Source organism: Numida meleagris, chromosome 5, assembly GCF_002078875.1.
Source record: "Numida meleagris isolate 19003 breed g44 Domestic line chromosome 5, NumMel1.0, whole genome shotgun sequence".
NCBI classification, from domain to species: Eukaryota; Metazoa; Chordata; class Aves; order Galliformes; family Numididae; genus Numida; species Numida meleagris.
Window position 1 is genome coordinate 70,500,820 of NC_034413.1, and position 23,288 is coordinate 70,524,107.

A 23,288-nucleotide genomic window follows, 5' to 3' on the forward strand; every position below is an offset into this window, starting at 1 on the left:
CTGCTATAAGCTTTTCGTGTTTTGTACTGGCTTTAGTCAACCTTTTCTACATGTTTTCGTTTCAGGTTTGGCAGTGTGGTGGCTCCCTTGAGATTGTCACATGCTCACACGTTGGCCATGTCTTCCGTAAAGCAACCCCTTACACCTTCCCTGGTGGCACAGGGCATGTCATCAACAAGAACAACAGGAGGCTGGCAGAGGTCTGGATGGATGAGTTTAAAGACTTCTTCTATATAATATCCCCAGGTAAGAAATTATTTTCTGAATGTATAATGACATTATAGATGGGGGAAGGGACCTTAAAGATTGTAGAACCACAGAATGGTTGGATTGGAAGGGGCTTCACAGCCCCCAGCCCCACCCCTGCCATGGGCTGGCTGCCCCCCACCAGCTCAGGCTGCCCAGGGCCCTGTCCAGCCTCGGTTGCATCTCTGTTCTGAGGTCATGGGGTGACAGTGACTCTCCGGTGACATCCCAAGGTGCACGGATAGATGTAGATTTGCTTTCTGGTAGTTGTCGCCTGCACAGTTTCAACGTTTGCCTACCAGAGTCCACCTAAGGACTTTCACTAGTACAGTTTCACAAACACTGAAAAATAAATGATTTATAATGGTTTATTGAAGCACCAGATGTAACAGATTTAGGATTGCCATGGGTAATAGCAGCAATAGTGCTGATATGTGATATTAGTGCTAGCAAAATAAATGCTATCCTGGGTATTCCTCACCAAGAGGTGAAGGGCAGTGCTTACTTGCCCTAGTGTCCTACCCTTCTCTCTTCCCCTCCCTGGGGTGACGTTTAACATGACTTGGGTGGAGAGTCAAGTACTACAGTCACAGATGTTTAGTGTGTTCTTCTTCGAGCTCATTATCAAATTCAGGGGTATTATCTTTAATACCGAATTTGAGCCTTCTCCATGACAGTTGTTACTAGTTCTGCTGACTTATTTGTTGGTTGTTTGTGGGCATACATTTTGTTGACTCGCCCTTTTCTGGCCAACATACTTAAAATCACAGAGCCATGGAGGTTGGAAAAGCCTTCTAGGATCCCCAACCCATCCCATCCCACCATGCCCACTGCCCACGTCCCTCAGTGCCACATCCCCATGGTTGTGGGACGCTTCCAGGAATGGAGACTCCCCCCCTTCCCTTGTGGAAGCCCTTCTTATTAAAGCCATTGGTGTTTTGTCATCACTCCTAGAGCTGGCTGAACAGGCATTTGCCTATGTGCCACACCATAGGGAAGTGCCCTATGGATTTCCCTCCCTCTGGATTTAGCAGCATGCAGCAAGATCGTATAATGTGAGTGAGAAGCAGCAGCACTAACAGATCCTCTTAAATATGGAAAGTGAGCTGTGTGAAATAGGCAGGATTGTGTCCCTTTGTAGTTGGTAATCATATCTACACAATTCAAGGTAAAAGAATACGGTATGTGATGGAAGATTTGACTGTTACCAATGTAATTGGTTTCTGCTCCCTGTAAGAGGAAGGAAAAAAAAGACACAAAAAATCCCACTGAGAAATGGATGTCTAAGATGGCACAAAAGTGAACTCAAAACCGATAAAAGATGCAGTAGAGTTCAAGTCATAAGGTTCTCCCATCGGATTAGCCATTCTTTTTATTCAGCCCTCCCTTATTAAGTTCTGCTTTTGTGCAGTCTCATAATACCAAATTCCTGTCGCGTTTTTCTTGAACTATAAATGCTTTTCTAATAATTGACCCTGAAAATGTACATGTTCTTGTGAGGATGAGGTATGTAGGTACTACCCATTCATTGCATCCGGGGGGCTGGCACTGCCTGCTCTGCCTTCTGCCTGGGCAGCAGCCTTTGCTGGGCTGGGGAGGAGTTAGCTGCTTTAATGCCTTTAGAGGAGCTGAAGCTCCAGAAATACCAAGCTAAGGGCTGTTTAAAATACAATACATTTAAAATGAGATTTTAGTAAAATGCATTTAAATGTGACTAGAATCATGACACACGTGGGAGAATAATTAAAAAATTCCAGTTTCAAGAAGAGTGCAAGGTGAAATTCCTGCTGTGTAGTTGGTTTTTTTTTTAAGGAAAAGGAAATGTTGTTTTTTCTTTCCTCCATTGCTTTTGGTTTTAGAGTCTTCTAATCAGTCCATTTAATTACAGCAGGACTCCCCTAGTTGCCCTTGGCTTTTTTATGCTTTCTTACCACAGTTCTACCGCAGTATTCTGCGTTGAATGGGGAATTCAGTGCTGAGCAAAAGGTTAGGTTTGGGCGTAACAGTGCAAATAAAAAGGACACGAACAAATCAGTCTGATACAAGGCTACCTGTGGCAGGCTAGGCTATTTCTAAGCAGTATCTGCAAAACTGGGGCAATCCCCTCCGCTCCTGATCTCTCCTGGTCTGCTCCTTGGATGGTTTGACGTGTCAGTGCTCCAATACAATAGCTTAGTGCGTTCTTTGGGCTGCACGGATTGTATGCAAGGTTTGAAATATTTGTTGGGGATATTTAACTTGAGAAAGTCTTTTCCGGAGGAGAATGAAGCTTTTAGAGAAAACAAATGAGTTACAGAAAAAATGGCATCGGAGGACCTTGTGATTGGCAGCTTCTGGGGGGGCAAATGTAGGCATCTGAGAGGGTGGGATGGCAGGGAACTGCCCAGGGGCTTCCACGGCTTCGGTCAGGTCAGAGTACAACGGGCATCGCCTTCTGAAAGTCAGTGCTGTGGGGAGCGGTGTGTAAGCTGCAGGATATGAACTGTCAGAAAGGTGATCTCTGAAGTCTGTGAGTTAGGTGGCTGAACTGCCTCGTTTCGAGGGCTTAAAAATGCGGGGCAGTCAAAAGCTGAAATACAGATTTGATTTTCTGAAGATGTTGTTACAGAAGGGCAGCAGCGGCCGCTGATAAAGAAAGATCTGTTTCCATTGATCAGAGCGTGTGCATTGCGGAATGCCGTGGGAACTGTGCAGGAAGTCATACCTGTGCCAGTGCATTTTGAAGAGGGGATTTAGTGGTGGAAGTGGACATGAGGAGTACGTTGGGTGGTGCGAGTGAAGGCGGCAGCCCTCCCAGCTGCTGGCTCCCCTGGAGCATTGCAGGCACTGCTCGGCCAGGCAGCCTTCTGGCATGGTGCTGGAGGGCTGCTCCATGGGCTGGGGAGCAGGGAGCGCTGCCGTGTCATCGTCTGAACTCACCTTTATCTCACTGTTCAGCTGGGGAGAAAGTGCCCGGTTAGAAAGTCTGGAAACATGCTGGCATTTCTGGGGGCAGCAGCCGTCCTGAAGCTCTGTCCTGAACTGCATCTGCTGTGTCCAGGGTCAGATGAATACGCGTTTTGAAGTTTCTCCATTGCAACGGGTGTCTCGGTCAGGAATAACGGGTTATTTTCTGCTACATTAGCAAGGAGTTTCTGCAGTCCCTTTGGAAGGTACCTTTGCAATTTCCAGGGTTTCAGCAGACAACGTTTGTCAGCAGTGTTTTTTATCTTGGATGTCCAATCTTCGGCTTCCTAGCCAGCATTTCATCAGCTGCTCTGGAAGGGAAGAGACATCCTTTCTTCCATTGAAAAGACCAGTTCTTGCCGCGGGCCATTTTAATTTAGGCTCCCAAGCACGGCTGTAAATGCAAGGCTATCTTTAACAAACCGTTTTTCAGCAGCCTGTCATCCAGCAGGACACGTGCATTGCTAATGCCTCTTTCTGCAGTCATTGCTTGGGGAAGAAGGTGGCTGGAGGAGGCACCGCTGTCCTCCTCACGCTGAGGGGGACATTTCTCCATCAGTTTTCCTATCAGCATTTCCCCAGGGCTGGCACAGTGCTTTGCCCTTTCTTTTATGCCAGCAGGGTGCTGAGGTGGCTCTGAAAGTGCACTCTCCATCGGAAACGCTGGGAAGGTAGTAAGCCAGAAAATGAAGAATATCCCTCAGCATTTCAGCTGCGGGTGCCAGTCCCTCCCCGTCCCACCTGCTGAGCTGGACTTGGTCATCTCCTCAGTGTCTGCGTGGTCCTCGCTGCTGAGCATCCCTGGGGGACACGCATCCCACGTCCCACTGGGGCAGTGCAGCTGCTGGCAGTGCTTGCTGCATTGCTGCCAATTCAAACTTGTAGGTGCGGTAGCAGAGGCAGTGCAGGATAAAAACCTTTCGTTTTCCTCACAACGGTTTTCATAGAGGCATAGAATATCCCGAGATAGAAGGGATGCAGAGGGATCATCCAGTCCAACCCCCAGTTCTCAGTGAAGCTGTTTCTTTTTGTTAGAAAAGTTAGGGTAAAATACCAATGCACTTACTCTATTTGCTGTTAGACTGAGACTTCTCTGTCTGTGAAGGAAATTGCCTCTTGCTTCTGAAGTGAGCACAAACTGGTGGAACTTAATGCTGCCGAACATCATCTCTCTTCTGTACACAGCTACATGTTTGCTGAAGGTTTGGATGGAGAACCTAGTACACTGTGTTAACCTAGAAGAGTGAAATCAGGTCGGTGATGCGGTGGTGTTGGCAGGACCAGGTTTGTTTAATTCCAGCCCTGATGCCTGGTGCTGTTCTGGTGGCTGGCAGGAATTTCAGCACTCCTGTTTCTCCTGCGGGTTTTGTAGGTGTCTAAAGTTATTTAAGAATATACGACGTAAACTGCCAACTGAAATGCCATCGTGGTGTTCCTCGGGATTCAGAAGTAAAAGAAGGAGAAAGGTGCTTATGTGTTTTAGAAAGATGAACGAAAGTTAGCAGTCATATTTTAACTAAAAAAAAAAAAAAACTGAACAAAAATCCGTTGGAAATGATCTATTTTTTTAATAGGACGTAGCAAAATGTCAGAAATTGTTCCCTGTATCATTGAACTCCTTTTTTTCATCCTTCCATCTGGCACGCGTCTCCTTTAGGTTATTAACGTGAAACGTACAGATCTCCGGATAATTCTTCTGGAGAACAAAGCAAGATGCATTTTAGTAATTAGGTCTCTGAAGCTATTATCTATCAGCAGCGCTCGCCTTCCCCCTCTCCTCTGGGCCCTGCTTCTCTCTGTCTCTCAGATTGTGTCCTGAGAGGAACCAGTGGCTGCTCACGGCGGCGCTGCCTCCAGTCTCTCTCAGCGTAATTAGGGCGCGCACCTCGCAATTATAGTCGGAGGTGAAAGTCTTCATTAATCAAGTTACAGATTGCTTTCTGGAGGCTGTCTGCTATTAGAAACGTAACTAACTGCACTAACGAAGAGCTCTTCTGAAGATGGCTGCCTTCCCTGGTCTTTGCAGAAGCTGTGTGTGGGTAAGAGTGGCATCTTCTCTGGTTTTGCTTTGTGTCCCACCCCCTTCAGAGGGTCCTGGAGGCTCTGTTTGGTGAGGCTGGCACGGCTTTGTAGCTGTTGGTGGGATTGCAAAATGTAACCTACAGAAGGGAGCACTTACCTTTTGGTTTTGGTGGCAGTGCAGCGTTTGACAAGGAGCTTGAGTTTTCCTTGGCAGGAGCTACAGCCTGTAGCGTGACTGCAGCCTAAAACCGTAAGAGCCTGCCCAGTTATTCAGGAGAGTCCAGAGAATCTGGGAAATACTAGATACACTTCAAATGGGATTAAAGGAGATCCCTTTCTTAGAAAAGAAAAGAATACATCAAGTTGCTCTGAAAACAGCGGAGCTGCTCCGTGCCTATGGCCCACATTGACATCAGCGGTGCTCTGAGGCCTGTTTCACTTATGGTCAGTCAGTAAGTCCTTGCAGTTTTCCAAATGCAAAAAAAAAAAAAAAAAACCAACAAAAAAAACCTCTTTCCCAGCTCCTTTGCAATGCAAAGTACCCAAAATTGGGATGGCCTCGTCCCCCAGAGGCAAAGTGGGCCCAGACATAGTGCCAGTCTGTGACGCCAAGTGCTGCGTGTTCATTTGCACCAGTTCGTTCACGCTCTGTATCTGTCTTTCCTTGGCTTCTCTAATGATGAAGCTAATTGCTTAATAGTAATTCCTCCCTGTTAGACTATTTAGTAGTCAGTTTTCTGTTATTTGCACAGTTGGGCGTTGTTATCAGTGTAACTGATGTACGTTGGTAGCGCAGGATTACGCTCCAGGTCGTGCTTAGCTAGTACCAACATCTTTCTCTCTCATATGCCAAACATGCATCTTAGTTTATTATTTCTGAGATGCCTAAATATTTACGTGCCTGTCTGGGTGGATTTGCACACACATACCTGCTCAGCTTGCTCCACTTACCTGGCATAGCGTTTCCAGCAGCATCATTCACTTCTTTCTCTGGCTCTTCCAGTGTGTCTCATTCCACTCGCTCTGTGCATTCCTAAATATAGGCAGCTTTGTCAATCTATGCATTGAAATACTGTAGCTAATCACCGAACGGAAATAATTACAGCTCAGAATAGCCTGCGTTTGCAGAGTCAGCTGAAAAACTCCTGCCCATCCTCGTTTGGTTCGCTGTACGCTCGCTGCGTCGCTAAGCCACGTGTCTGTGGCCTTACTAATCAGCTCGGGTTCAGTTCCCCTGCACCAGTTAGTCTGTTCAAGCAAGGCTGAAATGCAAAGTTCCGTTGTTTCTCAAGCACCTTGCTTAAAACATTTTTGAGGATTTAAATATAGCACTTCAAAGTTTTAATTTCGGATTGCAAGATGAGTGCTTGTGTTTGCTCAGCAGATGATGTGCAATCCTCCTGTCGAGTGTAATTATATAATTAGGTTGATAATGACTGTATCAATCTAGCAAGTAAGAGCTCTCGGTAAACATTTTCACTCTTCAGCAAGCTTTTCAGCTGGCGGGGAACAGCAGAAGGAACCTTTGCTTTATTACTTTTCCTGTGATAAAAACAGAATGAGAAAATAATACGCTCGTCGATGGTGCGGATTGCGCCCAATATTGAAGTGCCAAGTCATATAAAACATAGTGGGAATGTATGGAGGAGGGAGGCTGGCTTGTTTGTTCCTCCCTAAAATTATTGCTCTCTATTAGGAAAGCATCTTACTTCGTAGGTTTGTGTGGACGTTCAGAGTAAAACTCATCGAAGATGCGGTAAAATAGAGATTGATGGCAGTCTACTCTTAAAATATCAATACAGTAAATGCCAATTAGCAGACAAATGCCTGTGTTTGAATAGAGCATGGATGTGGCAATCCTCTAATGAAGGTGTTCAGCACTTTTTCCAGCTACAAAAATGATTTTTTTTTTACGCATGCACTTACAGTGAAGACCAGCTCTTGCCCTGCTATGACCTCCATAACGCGGGTTACCCTTGAAAGGACTCCAGTGTTTTAGTAGCAGCCACAAGATCTCCCAGGGACACCTGGTTTTCTGTGTTTTTTATTACAGAGAAGTAGTATAACGTAACCAAGAGCTTAAGGCTTCCATAGGAATAGGACTGTCTGTTTTCTTCTCCTACAGTAGTCCTACTACTTAATTTTTACTCTTGAGTTCCGGACGTTTAAAACAAAAGTTGAGGTTTTGTCTTGACCTCTGCCTTCTCTTGAAAGCTTTCCCGAGTTGTGCACTGCAGAAACATCTTAATGCATCTTTGATTTTAGCCCTAACAGTGTTCCACTGGTAACCTGGTGGTAGAACTGATCCTCTGTTGGTTCAGCTAGCCTCAGTAAGCCTCTGCTTTTCTCTCTACGATATCCACGTATAAATAACATACATTGCAAGTATGTTTATGGGTTCAGATGTAATTGAAAGTCTTTTTCAACAGAAGAGGCTTTGCTTGTGGAAATATTGGCAATATTGACTCATTCTCTTGATGAATAATATTTTTTGTGGTGGACAGCAGAAACGTATTTTCCCCAAATAGTGACATTTTCCCGTGGAAAACTCAGAATCTTCTTTCCATAATGTATTTTCTGTTAGGAAACAGCTGCATAAATTTCTCTTCCATCACTTCTGCCGAGATGTGAGACCCCCTCAGATGTGCTTTTGTGTTGCTGCCTTTTTACTGCCACGTTTTTCATTGGTTCTGCTTCTCAGTGAGTTACATGTGTTTTAGTGGTGGTGTCAGTAGGATGCCAAGGAGTTCTGCAGCCGACTTCGTTGATGCTTTAGCTAATTAGGAAACGCACGTATTAACAATTAACCCGCCTACTTTTGATAGAGGCGTAAAGCAGAGCTCCCTGGGTTTTGGAATTGGGAATCATCAAGTGATACTTTCAGAATGGGGTTCATAGGAGCCTGGGAAGCAGAGCAGGGCTGCCTGGCGTTGCTGTGCTGGGGTGCAGTCAGCCACGCTGCCCGCACACTGCTCTGCTCCCACTGCTCTCCCTCTGAATGCACCAGTGTACCATGAGATGCTTTCCTCTCAGCAGCAAATGATGGCCCAAGCCTAATTTGGAGTAAGTTTTCCTCAGCGTTATCTTTGCATAAAGGAAATCGTTCCCAGCTCTGCAACTTCATCTTACACTCCAGTGAATAGTTTTCATCTTTATCATCGTGAATAAATGACTTCTTATGCAGAAATGGTACATTTAGCCAATTTCGAAGCCGTGTCCTTGTATACCAATTTACAGGACGTGCCCATTAGAAAAAAAATGCAGGTGTAATGCAATTCTGCAGCTATTCAATTTGTTCCACTGGCAGCACATCTGCTGCTCTGTTATTATCATCTGCCTCTTCCCTGGGACGTTTGCCTGTGCACGCTGCCCTTTCTTTGCCTTCCTGTGATGTTTCGTTTTGGTTTTGCATCCAAGGACATTTCACTTCCATTTTCTTAGTGCAATGCGAGCAGGCTTATTAGTCGCTAATTATAATTTTTTTTGAGTCCCATTGATTATTTAGGGATAGGATGAGAGAGAATGGCTTTAGGTTGTGCCAGGGGAGGGTCAGATTGGGTATGCAGAGCAATTCCTTCTCCAAAGAGTTGTCAGGCACTGGCGCTGGCACAGCTGCCCAGGGAGTGGAAGGGGGGGTGGGGTATTCCTTGACACTGAATAGGTATTGATTCTAATAGCATGGTTTTAAATTGAGCAGATGGGAATACAAAGGTTTGCTGGAGATCTGTACAAATTAGGTCCTTGCACGAAGATAAAGAGAGTGCAGGGCCTGGCATCGCTCTGTGTGATGTGGGTGAGTGCTGCCCAAACACGCCGGCCTCGTTCACACAAGGTGAGGGCTGTCTGTGATAGAGGAGCTTTGGGAAGGGACCCCTCGGGGCTGGGGAATGTTTTCAGTGTGTATTGGGAACACAAAGAGGAAGGGAAGAGACTTGATTTGGAAGAGAGAGGTTCTGCCTTTAGGTCAGAGCCATGTGCAGTGCATCCACTTGGTGGGACAGCAGAGAATGGGGTTTGCCTGTTACCTTTCCTTCATCTAGCTCATCAGAAGTCCCTTAGTTGTGTGCTTAAGTCACCTCCTGCATCCTCTTGTGGTGGTCCTCTCTCCTGGGCGCAGACTTAGAATTACAGAAGCGTAGAATCCATAGAGTTGGAAGGGACCTTTAAAGGTCATCCAATCCAACCACCCTGCAACGAGCAGGGACATCCACAGCTAGGTCAGGTTGCCCTGACTTCTACCATTGGCACACGAACTTGTGACGTGACAAGCTCTTGGCTTGGGAGCATCATCTCTTCTTCCCTCCCTGAGGGATTTCTGGCTGATTTCCACTCTCCCTGAATTTTCATCTGCATTTTTTCCCATTGTGACCCATATTTCCTACTTGTGGCCCATTTCCCAGTCAGTGCTGCTCAATGGAGGCGGTTTCCTTTCTGCCAGCATCAAAGTAACTTAATACTTCATTGCCTTTTTCAAAGAGGGAACTGGGATTCATCGCTTTTTGATGGGAAATCTTTGGATTCTGTGCAACTGGACGTTGGGCCTCAGTTATTAAATGTTCATGTTTTAGGGTAGGAATTAACGGAAGAATTGTGTGGGTCCCGCCTATCCGAATTGGTAAATCATCAGAAAGGAGGGAAAGGCAGTTCTGTCAAGAACTGCATTTTGCTAAAAGAGTTGCTTAGTGCTGGTAGGTCGCCGTGCTGGAGCAGCAGCACGTGCACTCGCACAGCGCTGCCCCGCGGTGTCGGCAGGTGGACCCGGCTGAGGGGGAAATGCCCAGCGCTCGGTGACGTCTCCCTTTGTGACAACAGCTCTCTGACCGTGCGTTTCTCTTCCTGAAATCATTGCAGGAGTTGTGAAGGTGGATTATGGCGACGTGTCGGCCAGGAAAGCGCTGAGAGAAGCCCTGAAGTGCAAACCCTTCTCGTGGTACCTGGAGAACATCTACCCCGACTCGCAGATCCCGCGGCGCTACTACTCGCTGGGAGAGGTACGCGCGCGGCGCTTCCTTGGCTCGCTTTGTCGCCGGGTCGGTCTTCCTCTCTTACTTTGAGCAGGTGATATTTGCACTAAGCCTTTTTAAAGCCGTGTTGGGAAAGCGTTCCCCGTTAAAGGTTTGTCTTTGAGACGGAGCCACGCGTCGAAAAAAATGGGGTTTGTGACAAATGTCTTAAAATGGCAGTAGTTGGAAAAAAAAACAGAAAAAAACACCAACTCTGCAGCATTGTTTATCATGTGGAGTAGAATAAGGTTCTTTTTCTTTCTCCTTCTGCCTCTTTTCTTTGTTTCTGATGAAGTGTGCTCCCCGTTGGTGCGGTGTAATCCAGCCTGGCTGCTCGGCGCTCTGTGTCGCTGCCATCCCTCATAGCCCCGTGGTTCAAGTACCGCTGCTGTGGAAGGCTCTTTAAAACTCAGATAATTTGCTGTTAAAAGGCTTCTATTGAGTCGTATCTCAGCTGACTTTTGAAAGCTCTTGAATGCTTTGATTTAAAGGTACTGATGGAATAGCAGTCAAAGGCGCAAATGGCTTTACTGCAGCTGGGAAAGCAATTTGCTATTGAAACTTGCCATTGGAGTGGAAAATAAAAGCCACAGTAGGGCTTCGGGTTTAACTACGACTGAATAAAGTGTAACGTGGTTTTACAGCAGGCAAAGAACTCATCTAACAAGTGTCAAATGAGGAGGTTTTGTGCGATATTGTCAGACTGGAAAATAAAAATACAAGGAAGTCATACGGTAGTTATTGAAACACCTTATTTTTAACAGTGCCGCCTCAGTTTCTATGGAAACAGATTCGGTACCTATGAATTAAAACCCGTGCCTGAAAGTCACAGCTGCTGTCTGTGCCTGAAGCTCGGGTTCCACCAGCAAGGGGCAGGCAGCAGGGCACGGGAGCTGGTCCTTTGCAGGCAGATCCTGGCGGTCACCAGGATTTCATTTGCAGCTGAATTTTCCCTTCAGTTAGAATAGAACTGATAGGCTGATACTGCATTGGATTATTTCCGGAGTAAACAAAAATAGGCCTCAGAGAAAGTGCATCAGCTTTTGGCAAAATGCGGTGAATGCTGAATATTCCTTTTTGCGTTTTGCTCGTTTAACGTTGGAAGTGAATGCAAAGCAAAGGCAAGGTTTTTTTTTGTAAAGCTGAGGCATAAACATTGCAGATGAGCTTTGGAGTCAGTTTTCCTTTTAGCCCTCTGATTTATGAACCCAGGGACTGCCTTTCTCTTAGAAAAACTTGCAACTCCATTCTACGAGAAGGTGATGTAAGACAAAGCGGCTTGAATGAAGCTTTTCGTGATAACGAGTTGGGGAAAATCAAAGTCAGATGTGAAACAAGCATTTTTCCCAGAACAAAGATGGTGCTTAGATTGTGTTCCCATTTCCCCACCGGTTGGGACTGGAAAAATTCCCAGTTCCCGGAGCTCACCCCAGCTTGCTGCTCACCCCTGGGAAGCTGGAGCTGGGGGTGCTGCTGTATTCTGCTGTTCTCTGCGATAAATGCAGCTCAGAAGCATCTGGGGGAGCGACACTCTGCTGTCACCCCAGTGCTCCTCATTGCTTCTGGACCTGGTGGTTCTGTTGTGACGGGAATGCTTTGGGGAGTATGACATTTACAAATTGCAAGTTAAAACATATTCCTGTAGCTGAATGCATAGGTAACCATAGGCTGTAGGAGGCAATACGTGGCATAATTTTTCTCTGCGCAAACACGACATTACAGGCATACTGTTTTAAGGCACGTTTCATCTTTTTCTTTCTTCAGATCAGGAACGTTGACACCAACCAGTGTTTGGACAACATGGGCCGCAAGGAAAATGAGAAAGTGGGCATCTTCAACTGCCACGGCATGGGAGGGAACCAGGTAGGAAAGACAGTAAGGGTGTGTATATGTCCCATGGGCCAAATGGTGATATGGAAAACCTGGTGAGAATTGGCTCGCTGCAGCAGGTGTGTTGGATTGCTGCAAGAAGAACTGCAGCAGTTGGTAAGAGTAGTAACAGAAGTTCTAAACTTGGTGAGATTTTGAGCTTTGAGGTGCTCGTAAAGCCATTTTTTCATGAGTGGCTTTCTCCGATGTCACATCTGCTACAAACAAAGGGAGGACGAAGGATGTTGTAGAAAAATCTTCCACTTTTCTTTCAGAGGTCATCATAGCGATCCCAAACTCCACTCTCATTGTAAAGTGGATTTACAAGATGAAGGGTTATCATTTTGGTAAGGCTTCATACGGCCAAAGTTCTGTTTGCACCTTGGGTGTTCAGTGTATCTGAAGAAACCTAATGACGGTAAACAAAGCTATGCTTCCTCAGCCTTCCCAAGCCAGTATATCTCAAAAAAGAAAAAAAAAAAAAGGATCTGGTCAGCTTTACACTTCTCACATCCACCAGAAACCACTGACCGACTGGTTGTGTGTGTGCATCTGCAGGAGGAAGGGGCTGTTCCCCTTGGCATGAGCAGCACTTGTGGCCTGGGGGACGCTTTGCTAGGAGCAGCCGACCTGCATGCAGAACGTTACTCACCCTCAGAGCTCACACACAGCTCCTGGTGGAAGGGATCTCTGTTAACTTCTGCTGTAAAGAGAAACCAGCACGGAGCTAAGACGTGGAAATGCTGTGGGTGGGGGCTGTGCTGTTACAAAAATGGCTGAGGAACAAAACGCTTCTGGATGGAAACAAAGCAAAAATAATACCTGGCTCATTAGAGTGGAGCACAGGGCATGCTTGCTGTGGGGGGGAACAGAGTAAATAACTCCTGGCTGCCCAACAGTTCTGAAGAACCTGAGGATAAGAGTCTAAAAATAGAAACTTCTTTTAAAAAGGAGGAAACATGAATTCCATTGACTGAAGTTCCTTGTCTGAAGATTTCTTCTTGGGTTATGGAGCTGTGGAGCATTTCTTGCTGTGTTGGCATGGACATTTCTGATACCTGTACTTCAGCCAGCAGGTCGTAATCGCTGGGAGCATCCCTTGCATGGGTGAGAGGAGGTTGGGAAGGGGCACTGCAGTTCCTGCAGAGCCTATTATTGCAGTTCCTGGTGAGTGGACGTGGCATTGCTTCATCCAGGGTCTGCTCCAGTGCAGCTCACCTGGGGCAGCTGTTGCAGGTGACATCAGAACTACCAACCTGTTCTATATGGCCAGAGAAAGTCCTTGGAGATGTGCAAGGCGAGGCTGGATGGAGGCATGGGCAATCTGATCTAGTGCTTGACCTAGTGGCTGGCAGCCCTGCCTGTGGCTGGGGGTTAGAACTTGATGATCCTTGGGGCCTTTCCAGCCCAAGCCATTCTGTGATAGATAAGTAGCGCAGCAGTCAGGTTTTACACTTCTAGTCAGGTAGCTTAGCAGTAGCTACAGCTGTTCAGTAATGCATCTAAAAGTGTTTTCCATGGAAGATTTAAGGGATGAAGACATTCCTTTGGCGACCGTTGGACATTTGTTCATGCTTCTGATGAAAATAGTGCAGAGGAGGAAGTGGGCAGCACTGGTGCAGCTGGTCTGAGAGCAAACCTTTGGTCTCCTTCAAGAGCTTGCTGGTGGGAAAAGCACAGCAATCGTTACAGACTTTGAATGTGGTGCTTTGGTATGATTTCATAATTGTTATATCTTCATAGGCACTTCCTAGAAAGACTCTTAGATAGCCCTGCTTTGCTTTTCCTGCCTTTTTCACCTTCTGCGATCTCCTGGTTTCCCCGATTCTGCTTTCTGTGTAGCTTTCCATCTTTTAACCAAAACTGTTGTGAATGCAGCCGCTTATTGCTTATCTTCTGCTGGTCACAAATCACTGTGATTCGCAGGGAACAAAGGAGCAGTGCCTGGCTGTTAAATAATGGTATCTTTTGTTTAACATAATCAGAATGAGAACGTTGGCTGCTTTTTAGAGACTATGTAAAAATTGAATTGCTGCTGCTTTAGGTTGGCAGAAACAGTCCCCAGAGAATGTAGGAAGGCTAGCATTGGGTGTACAGCACTGCAGTAATGGGGAAGGGAGATACCCATGCTGTGCTTTGAGATCCTGGCAGCTTTTGTTGCAGGATGTAGCTTGCCATCCATTTGAAGTGACAGCTATCTCAGAAACAAACCAACAAACCAAAGCAAACCAAGCAGCCCCGGCCTTCCTGCCCCAGAGGAGCCAGAAGGCAGCTCCTGCTGTAGCTTCTGTGCAAAGTGCTGGATGCACCTGAAACCCCTATACAGAAGCAGTGGTTTAGGAAAGGACAAAGGATTCCCATGTGGAGAACAAAGGGTTTGATATCAGGAAGCTGTGTTTGCCGTGAGCACAAAGAGGTGGTTTCACTTGTGTTTCCCAGTGCCATTTTCTGGATGTGACAGAAAGGCATTTCCTTAACAACCCTGGGAAACCGTGCCCAGCAGAAGCTGTTCCTGCAGACGTGCTCAGTGTTCCTGCCCCTGTCTCCCATCCGGGTCACCAGACTGTCTCCTTCTCTTCTACATAGGTTGCTCCAAGAGTAATGCTTCCTATTGATTTCCATGGAAACTACAACAGATACAGGGAGCACAGTAACACTATTAGAGCAAATTCTCAGCCACGAAACATTGTTTGTCAACATAGTCACCACCATTAGCTCTGCATTTTTGCCTGTGATGAATAAGAGCCTGCATGCTGTGCTCATAAAAATCTGCACCAGCAGCGGTGACCCACTGCTTCACAGCTGCTTTGACAGCATCATTGCTAGGAAGATGTCCCCACAGCCCATCTTTCATCGGCCTGAACAGATGGAAGTCAGAAGGTGCCAAATCTGGGCTATACAGTGGGAACGGTAGGACAGCCCAGCCAAGGTTGACAGTGTGCTCCATGGTCTTCAAACTGGAATGGGGCCTGGTGTTGTGTTGCAACAGAAAGGCTGTTGTCTTTTCTGGTCTGACTCTGGAAGTTCGAGCCTTTGGCTTGGTCAGCGTGGTGATGTAGTGGTCAGAGCCAACGCCAGACAACTGGATTCAAGGAAATCCAGAAGGATCACCCCTTTCCTATCCCAAAAGGCAGTGCACATCCCTTTACCTGCTGAGGGCTGCAACTTAAATCTTTTCTTCGGTGGGGAATTCACATGTCATTTCTCCGTGGACTGCTGTTTGGACTCCATGTATCATTGCCAGTAATGATGTGGTCCAGGAAACTGTCACCTTCAGCCTCGTATTGGTTCAGTAGGTCCTGACAAACTTGAAGCTGGTGTTTTTCTTGTTCCTATGGGAGCATCTACAGGACCCACCTGGTGCAAACTTTGTGATATTCTAACGTTTCCACCATTGTTTCCAGGGCACTGACACATGCAGTACGTAATGGGATGCTGGTGGGAAGGTTCTGCTTCTGCTGCCGTACCACCAGCACCCGCCTCTGACATTGTGGGCCAACATCACTGGCAGTTTAACTCTGAGGATCCTGGATCTTTTCTTGATCTGCAGTCTGCATATTGTAGCTAAGGTGACTTTCAATATTTTATGGATAAACAATTTCAGGAGAGGCAAAGTGCTCTCTGTGCAGCTTTTAATGGAATATTTAAAGTCGATTATGAAAGGTGAAATCAAAACTTGCCTGTGGGACTTCTTTAGATAATTAAAATGGTTGTCAGAGCAAATTAGATTTTTCTGTGCTCAGTTATGTCCAGTTTATGACCGTCTCTAGTGCTTGGCAGACTTCTTCTGTGATTCTACAGATGTATCTGCCAGATGTAGCTCCTCATAACAAAGTGTAAAATAACGATTTATGAACTGTGTTCTCAGCACTGGACTTCTTACAAGTTGTCAAAATATACTACCTGTTTTCTAAATAAAATGTCGACCAAATGATGGAAGGGATAATTACGTATGTGTTTGGGTATATATATATATATATATATATGTATATATAAACAGCTGCAATTTGTATTGATCATGGACTGATTTCCACGTTGCTTGGCACTGTATGAGCGCTGAACAAATGGATTCGTTCCTACGACTTCTACTGGGGGGAATTCTTGGTTGCTTTTCACATTAAGGAGCACCCAGTTGGTGAGCAGTAGGTGAGGCCCCACAGCTCCCTGCCTGGCCAGAGTCCAGGTCCCATATGCAGACTGTAATGGGACTTGGCTTTGTAGGACTTACATCTGCCATCATATTCATGACAATCAACAACAAATATAAACTAACTCCTGTTAAAGAAAACAACCCTGCGGTCGCTCGTAGGCGATAAATCTGCCTGCAGCAGGATTGTAGGAGTTGTGAAAGCCAAGGTACTGGTGAAAAGTGCTTGGTTCCCTTTCACTTTGATCAGCTTGGCAAAAAGCGTAAGAAATTTCCTCTTTGTGTCAGTGCTGAAAGTTACTGTATCATTTGTGGGAGCTTTTTGTATTTGTTGGTTCTGGAGACTTTGGACCGGATAAAAGGATTTCACTCCAGTGTCTGTCCATTATCCCAGACACAAACTTCATTAGTAACTGGGGAGTTAACAGAGACGTGATTGTAGCTCTGGCCTATTGTGCATTGTGACCAAGAGTTCTCCTGACTGTAGGGATGAATCCAAGGAGCTGGTGGGGGCACGTGGGGCTGGAGGACTGTGCTGGGGTGCAGGCATGTCCCTACCACGGGCAGGAGGAGCACTCCTGTCGTTGCATGGCATACGCTATTTTATTAGCTGTGGGATGCAACCTGTTGTTCCTCACCCTCTGTTTTTATACAGTGACATTAATAGGATTACTAACATCCACATAAATTATATATATATAAAATGGTAGCTTGATAAGTTTACATTGTCTTAATTAACGCTCATTCTTCTTTCTGAAGACGGCATGTTTTTCAAATCCATCTTCTGTAATTGTTAACTCAGACATCACTTATTCTTTCAAAAGATATAATGGAGCGGAGTATTGCAATTATCAAAGAAGAGAGGAAAAAAGAAAGATGCAAATGAAAATACATTACAAAATCTGAGTATTTGCTTCCTGTAAAGCTCGGCAGAAACCAGCTGCTGTGTCTCTGAGGCTAGAAGATGTCTGATGCAAACTTGTTTACTCTAAGGAAACCAACACAAATAAGTTAAAATTTTAAGTAGAAGTTGCTTCAGGATAAATAGTAATGGATAAATCTCTGAGTAATGAGCATGGCAGGAGATAAACTATCTGTACAGTGTGTACATGGGAGTGTGTGAGTGACTCTTGCAGCCACGTTCTGCTTCTTGCAGTGAGAAATACTTGGTGCTATCAATGTCACTGAGCTTTGGATTAACAGGAAATTGGGCCATTTTTCTTGTTCTGGTTGGAGCGTGACAGCCAGCAAATACTTCCAGTATTTCACCCTTGAGTAACGTTTTTGGTTGGAGATGTTGGAAAGAACCATGCCCCCCAGCATGGTTCTCTTCTTGATGTTGGTTATGACTGCTTGGTAGCTGAGCAGCTGGTTTCAGTTGGTGGTTGCGTTGGCCCAGGCCTTCAGTACCTGATGACATGAAATATCTCTCAGCCCCGTGCAGTCTTGGGCTGGTTTTAGTCAATGATGACTTCAAGGATGTGACACGTTCAAGTTCTAATACTGAGCAGCGCATTTAGTTGGAGTAGCACCACTGGAAGATTTTACTTCTAAAGGCAATAACCACATGTAGGTAGATATAGTAAGTGTCAGAGCTCCCATAGCCTTTTCGCGTTGTATTACGTTGTTCTTTAATTCTTCCCAAATGATCCTTTCTTGACTCCTGCGTTTAATATTAAAAAACAAAATCAAAGCAGTGTACTATGGTTTTGTGGGGTGGCGATGACTGATTGCAGAAGGTTGTGTTTTGTTATTCAATTTTGCTCTGAGAAGAGCTTTCAGAAGCTGATAGAAATGAGGCGCTCGTGAACAGACAGAGAATTTTTTCCTAACCTCAGAGGTTGGTGTTGGTCCATAGCATATGCTGCTCTTGTAGCTCCTGAGGAATCCTCTCAAAGTGATCCCCATCTGTCTTCCCTGGTTAACGTCAGCTATAAATTTTCTTTTCTAAATCCTTCTGGGAAGTGAATGAATGGAGATGGGCACTACATTCACTTACTTTTCTGCACATCAGCAAGCATTGGCAAGACTAATGTTTGCAAAATAGAGAAGAGGTCACATGGTGTTTTTAAAGGCCATAGAATGTATTTTTGTGCACAGAAAGGTGGGAAGGGGAATGTATACTCAAAATATATGCACACTGAGATATTTGATGTGGACTTATCTCACCCCCTTCCATCAAGACAGCATGCTTCAGAGTGTGATCTCAGCAGAGCGCTCCCAGCTCGGTGTTTAAAAGTGCCTTCCTCTCGAGAAAAGCCCGTCTGAGTATTAACTGTGTCTGATGTGTTCTTAAGTGAAAGCAGCACTTTGAGAGCCTCAGATTGATTGCAGAGATTTATCGCGGGATGAATAAATGCAACCGGTGGCTGGTGCTTTACTGTGCCTTTGGATCCTGGATTTTCATCCTGACAAGTGGCTGCTGAGCAGTGAATAAGGAGTGAGAGAAATGCAAAGCCCACTGATCCTTGCAGCCTCCGCTTTCCCACATCTGTCTTACTGCGGTGACTGGGACCTGGCAGCTCCACTGCTTTCTTTGCATGCTAGTTTCGTGTTCCATGGTTGCCCTGAATGATTTCTGTGAACCTCAACTTCAGAATACTTGCCTCTATTCCCTTGGCAGCTCAATGCAGTATATAATTTTTCAAGTTTTTAGAGAGCATTACCTCTACTTACCTTCACATTACCTTTACATTACCTTGTGCTGGGGCCAGCAGCACCGTGGGGGTTTTGAGCAGTGTGCTGGGAGCTCAGAGATGCTTCAGGTGAGTCAGGGCCTTGCAATTTAGCACAACTGCTGGCAGTCCTGCCACCGTCCTCTGTTTCCTCCTCCTCTTATGGTGTCCACATTTTCATCTACAACCTTGCTGTCTCCAAGGGGAGAATGCATCTCTGAAGGCATTCTGTTAAATAATCCCTCTGAAGCTTATACCTACTTTGATAGAATTTTGTTGGCAGGTGGCATCCGTGTCTTCATTTCTTTCCTAGTTTTATTAAGAGAGAGGCAGGTTCTGTAATACTCGCATGTATCAGTAATCCTTGGTGCCAGCAGTTAAGGTTGGTACTCGGAGGAGTTATTAGTTTGAGGAATCATGTGATTGTTGAGGTTGGAAAAGACCTCTAGGATCCTCAGGTCCAACCCCAACCCATCCCACCTTGCCCACTGACCTTGGCCCTCAGTGCCACATTTCTGCCTGTTTCTTGAACACTGTGTAGCAATGCATGGGGTCACTGGGACCGGGCTGGTCTCAATGCAGTGGTCAGCCTGTCTGGATCCCTCTGTAGGGCCTTCTGACCCCCAGGCAGATTGACACTTCTTCCCAGTATGGTGTAAGGAGGCCCAGGTTCTTCAGGTGAGCGGTCAGAGTGCTGCTCATGTTAAAGGTTTGTGGGACTACCTCTGAGGACAGTGCTCACACTTGCGTTATGCTGCAGTTCTCTGACAAAGTCTTTGTTCTGTGTCTCCACTGCATTGTTAGCAAGAGGTGAAGCTGAGTGGCCGCTGGCTTTCACCGCATAAAATTTATTTTCCTAAACATGATATTCCTTTTCTTCTGCACTGTAGACTTCCATGATTGGAGAACCTTGCATGAAACACTTACAAAATCCAAGATCCCATGTCATTGTTGGGAGAAGAAAGTTGGTTTTCCTTCACTGGAGCGGAAATGTTGCCTGTTGCAAACCAGCACTTATTTAGGACTGCGTTTCGCCGACACTTTTGTCACTGCAGGCTGCTTCTCTTGGCAGGTGTTTTCGTACACGGCAGACAAGGAGATCCGCACGGACGACCTGTGCCTGGACGTGTCGCGGCTGAACGGCCCGGTGACCATGCTCAAGTGCCACCACATGCGGGGGAACCAGCTCTGGGAGTACGACGCCGAGGTACCGGGTTCCCCTGCATGCTCCTGGGGCAGCGTGTCGGGGACCGTCCCCGTACGGCAAGGCAGCCGCGTGCCAGGCTCCATGAGCTGGCTGTCTTGGGCATCCTTAGAAAATTGAAGACGCGTTCTGCGTATTTTATATAAATGAAGCGGAAAACAACACATATTTGACTAAGTTACAGTTTTACTAGTTTGTTTCTGCTGGTTCTTGAAGCTTTTAGACTGGGTTTGAACTGGGGAGTCATTTTCCATATGCCGCTCACCTGCTTAGCTAGCTGCTGGGATGGGACGTGGCTTTCCCTGGGTTGTGAAAGGAAGTGCAGTTTGTACAGATGCGGTGATTTACAGAGAAGTTGCAGAATTAATACAGAATGCGTGGAAGTATCAAGTTTGTGTTCAAGGCCAGACTGGACGTGGCTCTGGGCAGCCTGGTCTAGTGGTTGGCGACCCTGCACTTGGCAGGGGGGTTGAGACTCGATGATCTTTGAGGTCCTTTTCAACCCAGGCCATTCTATGATTCTATGATCTCAGTGTTTTAGGGCTGAATTAGTTCCTCTCTTTAAATGCAACAGGGAAGAGCAGGTGAAAGTGCTAATTCTGAGCTTTTGCTTTGAAATGTGGATGTGAGTTTTGCACAGTGAAGTCCACACAAAGGTATTTGCTTTTTTTTTTTTTTTCTAACAGACTCTGGTAAGAGGCATGCAAGCCTGCCATTGCACAGCACTGAGCTGCCAAGTAGGAAAACGACAACAGTTAGCCCCAGTGTGTTCACCAAGTTTTGATACGTTCTTGAGTTTACCATCTGAATTTAAGCCAGTTTATTCTTTAACGAAGGTGATTTTCTTCTTACACAAAATCCATTTGGGTAATGTGAAGTGCTCATGCCAGAAATTAATGCTGGAAATGTAAGACCTTACATCTCCCCTCATTTATTCCCATAGGCAGATGGTAGCGCTGGTTGGTAGGTGCAAGCAGAACCCAAGGCAAGGCTTCTCACCAAATGCTTTTTCCTCTTCCACCAGCACAGAGAGCCATCTTTCCTGATAACAATCAGATACGCTGGTTGCTTTTCTTTGGATACTTCAGGCACAAGCTACAGCAAATGAATTCCCACGTGGAGTTCTGACGCCGGCTGCCTGCCTGGTGGTTGCAGTTGCACAGTTACGCTATTCTAAGCTTAAAAATGCCACCTTAGCTTTGGCCTATTTCCATGGCAGCAAAGCTGGGAAAGTGCTGCAGAGCTCAAAAGGTGCTGCCTTGTAACTGCACAGTTATTTGTAACTCTCTCCAGCATCTCATAGCAGCAGCTGCTTTCAGCATTCTGCACGAATAGGTCCATTTCTTCCATCCCATTACGTTCCCCTTTACTTTTAGCATCGGAGACACGCTATCTTCTGAAGTTCAGCATAAGAGATCCTCAGCGGAAAATTTCTCCATGGCTGTGTAAAAATGCCATCAGCCATTAGATGGAGCTCATAAAAAAGAAATACGCTGCGTTTTGTGCTCGGATCTTACATAAGGGATCTTGGAGGCAGCTGCCTCGCTGTCTGTTCTGGGCACAAACCAGTCCGTTGTATCATGCACCTTTTTATTTGCAAGAGTTATTTTTTGTAGAAACCTTTTTTTTCTCAGCAAACGTTCAGACTCAGCTTGTAAAGTTTTCTTGTGAAACCGCGTTGGTGTTCGTTATTTAGGTTTGTTTGTGGGTAAATAGATCTCAGGTGTCACATGGTGTTAACATTCCCTTAGAGTGCCTAGCATTTATATTCTTTTCAAAAATAAGCAAGGAAATGGGAAAACTTTGATGGTGATAGGAAAGGTAAATCTCAGCCATCCCATATTGTGTTTGTGAAGGTGTCGGATGGAATCAGCTTGAAGCTGGAGATTTCAAAAGCCCCTCCTCTCATTTTCTCAAGCCAAAAGTGTCCGCATTTGTGCAAAATGCTTTTAAAGCATAGATCATTAATACATGTTAATGTGAACTTGAGGTGAAATTATTTTTTGAGACAAAGACACTGCTGTTAGTGGGGCTCCTGCCTTACTCTCAGTGCAGTGATGGCTCCATGGTTTGCAGCGTGGCTGTGCACCTCCTGCTGTGGGTTCTCACCTCCTGCAAGATGGAGACTATTCGGAGCCAGCTTAGAAAGCAAGCTGAATTTTTTTTACTTTATTTATTTTGCAAAAGCCCCAAATTAAAAGGATCATCGGAAATGAAATGTATTTTTGTTTAACGTCCGCAAAGAAGTGAAAGTCCGTGTTGAAACAAAATTGCTTTCAATCAAGATGTGAGGATTTTGTTTTTTTCAGTTTTCAGGTAGATTTTCTGTGATTCTGCTGTTCCCTGTGGCTCGGGCACAGCGCGTGCTGGCTGCAGCTCTGGGCTGCTGCGCCGGGCAGCGCTGCTGGACCTGCCCTTCTGCCACTGCATCCAGCCAGCTGGTTTTCCCTGAGCTTAATCCAGCAGAAAGCAGTCCTTGTATGCAGCAAGCATTAGCGGACGGAGCGTGGCTTTAAGGGAACGCTTGGTGATGAAACCAGGTGCGGTGGGTTTCCCTCTGGGAGCCCTATAGGATAGCTCCCACAGCCTGGGCAGCTCTCTCTGTTTCCAGAGCAGACTGCCTCTGAACACTTCAAGCCATAGCAGTTTGCAGCATTTTGAAACAGAGGGTTTTTTTTTTGTGTGTGTGTGTGTGTGTGAATGCGTTTACATCTTGGCAGGAAATTCATTTTGTTCGATTTTTTTTTTTTTCTTCTAATCCATTGCCTTCTGTTATTGATTTGTAATGCTTTCATTTCCTACTCCTTAACAGCCCATTAGGATTCCTGGCCCGCTTTCAAGCTGCCTGCTTCACTGCAAGGGCGGCTGTATAAATCAGCTCTGTCAATGGGATGTGCCAAGGTGGAATTTCTCAGCTTTTGACGGCTTCCCATCAGCATGCATTTTGTAATGGTTTTACAGTGCATGCGTGGTGCTTGCTTTGGGGTGGTGGATCCCATTGTGCCTCCCCACGACAGCCAGGCAAGTTTTAGTCTGTACAGGACGGTGGAATCTTATGACGTACAGTAAATGCAAATGGTCTGAAGGGAAAAAAAAAAATACTAGTCACGTTTGATAGAAAAAGGCTTCATTTCTTTGCACGAGAATAATGATGTCAGGATTTGATTGTGCATAAT

General features: G+C 45.8%; 1 protein-coding gene across 3 annotated transcripts in view; it reads left to right on the forward strand.

Annotated features, from left to right (window-relative positions):
* The window catches only part of GALNT13 (polypeptide N-acetylgalactosaminyltransferase 13), an 89,658-nt gene that overhangs the window by 57,226 nt on the left and 9,144 nt on the right, over positions 1 to 23,288 (forward strand). For all 3 annotated transcript variants that reach the window (XM_021399120.1, XM_021399121.1, XM_021399122.1), the window contains exons 9-12: positions 66 to 246; positions 10,066 to 10,205; positions 11,982 to 12,080; positions 19,981 to 20,115. In XM_021399120.1, coding sequence (XP_021254795.1) covers positions 66 to 246; positions 10,066 to 10,205; positions 11,982 to 12,080; positions 19,981 to 20,115 — 555 coding nt within the window. The remainder of the gene's footprint in view (positions 1 to 65; positions 247 to 10,065; positions 10,206 to 11,981; positions 12,081 to 19,980; positions 20,116 to 23,288) is intronic.